The sequence below is a fragment of the Nannizzia gypsea genome, genomic scaffold, assembly GCF_000150975.2.
Source record: "Nannizzia gypsea CBS 118893 supercont1.1 genomic scaffold, whole genome shotgun sequence".
In the NCBI taxonomy this organism is placed as follows: Eukaryota; Fungi; Ascomycota; class Eurotiomycetes; order Onygenales; family Arthrodermataceae; genus Nannizzia; species Nannizzia gypsea.
Window position 1 is genome coordinate 1,358,540 of NW_003345201.1, and position 2,200 is coordinate 1,360,739.

The 2,200-nt window shown below is 45.4% G+C and overlaps 2 protein-coding genes across 2 annotated transcripts; one reads left to right on the forward strand and one right to left on the reverse strand.

Moving 5' to 3' along the window:
• Positions 1-69: 69 nt before the first annotated feature.
• On the reverse strand, positions 70-1,160 carry MGYG_00495 (hypothetical protein; the record flags this gene model as incomplete). The annotated part of the gene is made up of 2 exons (XM_003176358.1): positions 70-723; positions 801-1,160. The coding sequence occupies 2 exons, from the start codon at positions 1,158-1,160 to the stop codon at positions 70-72; spliced, it is 1,014 nt and encodes a 337-aa protein (XP_003176406.1).
• A 286-nt stretch (positions 1,161-1,446) lies between these two features.
• Positions 1,447-2,133, forward strand: MGYG_00496 (DNA topoisomerase 3; the record flags this gene model as incomplete). Its single annotated transcript, XM_003176359.1, has 4 exons — positions 1,447-1,533; positions 1,590-1,790; positions 1,858-2,036; positions 2,094-2,133. 4 exons carry the CDS (start codon positions 1,447-1,449, stop codon positions 2,131-2,133), a joined length of 507 nt encoding a protein of 168 aa, XP_003176407.1.
• Positions 2,134-2,200: the final 67 nt, after the last annotated feature.

Consider the following 2,200-nt stretch of genomic DNA (forward strand, 5'->3'; position numbering starts at 1 on the left):
ATTCCGAAAGAACTCGTACACACAACCTATAGATATGGAACACTTCGACTCATTCTCGGATTCTGCATCTCAAGGCTCGACGCCAAAGCGAGGGATAAACTTTCCAACCCGAGCTTGATATTGCTTGTAGTCGGGATATTTGCTCGCGGTGATACTTTCAGTTAGATTGGTGCTTGCCTGGAATAGTAGGACAAGGCACAAAGCACCCACGCCGCTCCAATTGAAGTACGATTCCACTCGGTAAGCAGACCACGTGTACAGCGTCACCCAAAATGCTTGCTCGGCAACAAAATTGGGGTGCCTGCACCAGGCCCAAAGGCCAGACACCACAAAACCGCGGTCTAAGTCATCACTTGTAAAAATATCCTTATACTCTGCCGGCATGCGAGCGGTTTTCTGGTATTGTTTCTTGGCTTGCTGGAATTTCCATTGTTGCTGATCGGCAAAGTGTTCGATTAACACAAGGAACAGAAGAAACCGGGAAAAAATAAGATCGGGAACTCCAAAACTGGGCGCATCGCGGAGAGTGCCGATAAGGACAAAGATATAAGTAGGCACAGTAATGAGGAATAGGAGAATCGATTGGGCGAGGCTAATGAAGAGGACGTTGAATAGGAAAAATAACGCAGGACTGTTCACTTGTTTTCGAAGTGTAGCCCATCGATAGTCTTCCGAGCCGATGGAATAGCCTCCTTTTCTCCAGTAATTGAAAGTAAGGCGAGCCTACCGACGGAAAGCCCAGTGTTAGTTGTAGATCAAAAGAGTGACTGCAAGTAGGATGATAAATCTATTGCACTTACACTCCAGATCAATATAAAGAAAAAGATCGTGTTGGTTTCAGTCGTCGCTACGCCTTTCAGTCGGCACCAAAGTGCAAAATGTCCAGTGTAAACAGACGGTAGGATACTCCACATTCGGTCAACTTGAGAGTAATTTCGGTTGATTTCAGAGACTAGTACAAATGTCGGGACAAGAAACAGACAGAATGCGAATGCTGTAATAAGTGGGTTGGTTGATAGGTAAACTTCTCGCAGTCCATCGATGTTAAGGCCCGCCTCCGCCACTCTCGTAGGCAGAGAGTACAGCTGGTGAAGGAAAGGAAGGACAGCCTGCGAGAAATTGGCGCAATCGGCCGCAGATTTCAGAGTCGGTAATGCCATGGCAGATATTTGACACAAACCTGTGCAGTCTCAGGGTTTCTCTTGTATTTCCTTCTTTCGTTGTTAACACGTAGTTAAAGCGATCGTCGTGATGAAAAAAAGGGAGATTTAGGGTTGTGGACCGTGCACGACGAACACCAATCAATTGAACCTTGTTTAGCGCGCCTTCGACGTCAAGCGTCATTTCGTCTTCAAACGCGCGGCTTTCAAGGCGATAGCTAGGGTTGAAGACTTGAAATCTAGTGCATAATGAGCAGATGAACGGCACCGGTATTAGGACGCGTGTATGGTCTCTAAAATTTTATGCGTTGCAGAGAAACCTGCAATCGCTAAGTTAGTGGCTCAGCATCTGTCTGGCGGGCGCATCAGAACAGTATGAATGTCTTCCCCTCTAGAATCAGAGAGTAAACTAATATTGTTTCCTACAAGTCTGGAATTGAAGGCAGTCAATATGTTAAAAATTACGAATTTGATTTTACATTCGGTCCCCCGTGGGGTAGCTGCTCCGTTGTTATGACAAGCGTTCTAGGGCATTTAACAGCCTCGGACTTTGAACCAAGATATAGGAACTGGAATTCGTGCAATCCATCCCAACTCTTTGCTGCGAGCGTTATCATTGCTGTTGATAAAGTCTGAACGGCCCAGATACCCACCTTGTTTGAGTGATTGACACTATACTAACCCCTATTCTTAATAGGAAAAACTTGGCATAGCTCAAAATATCAAAAGACAAGCCAGGAACTCCAGGGCTCTCTTTATATGGACTGATTGTGATAGAGAAGGGGAGCATATAGGCTCCGAAGTTCGAGATCAAGCCGTGCTTGGTAACCCGAGCATTGAAATCAAAAGGGCAAAATTTAGCAATACCGAACGAACGTATGTATGCTTTTCATTAGAACATTGACTATAGCTAATAATGACTTCTGCATACAGTCATGTGCTACAAGCTGCTCGGAGACCTAATAAGACTTGATGAACGTCAAGTAGATGCTGTTGCTGCTAGAATTGAACTGGGTCTTGCGCATTGGGGCGGCTTTTAC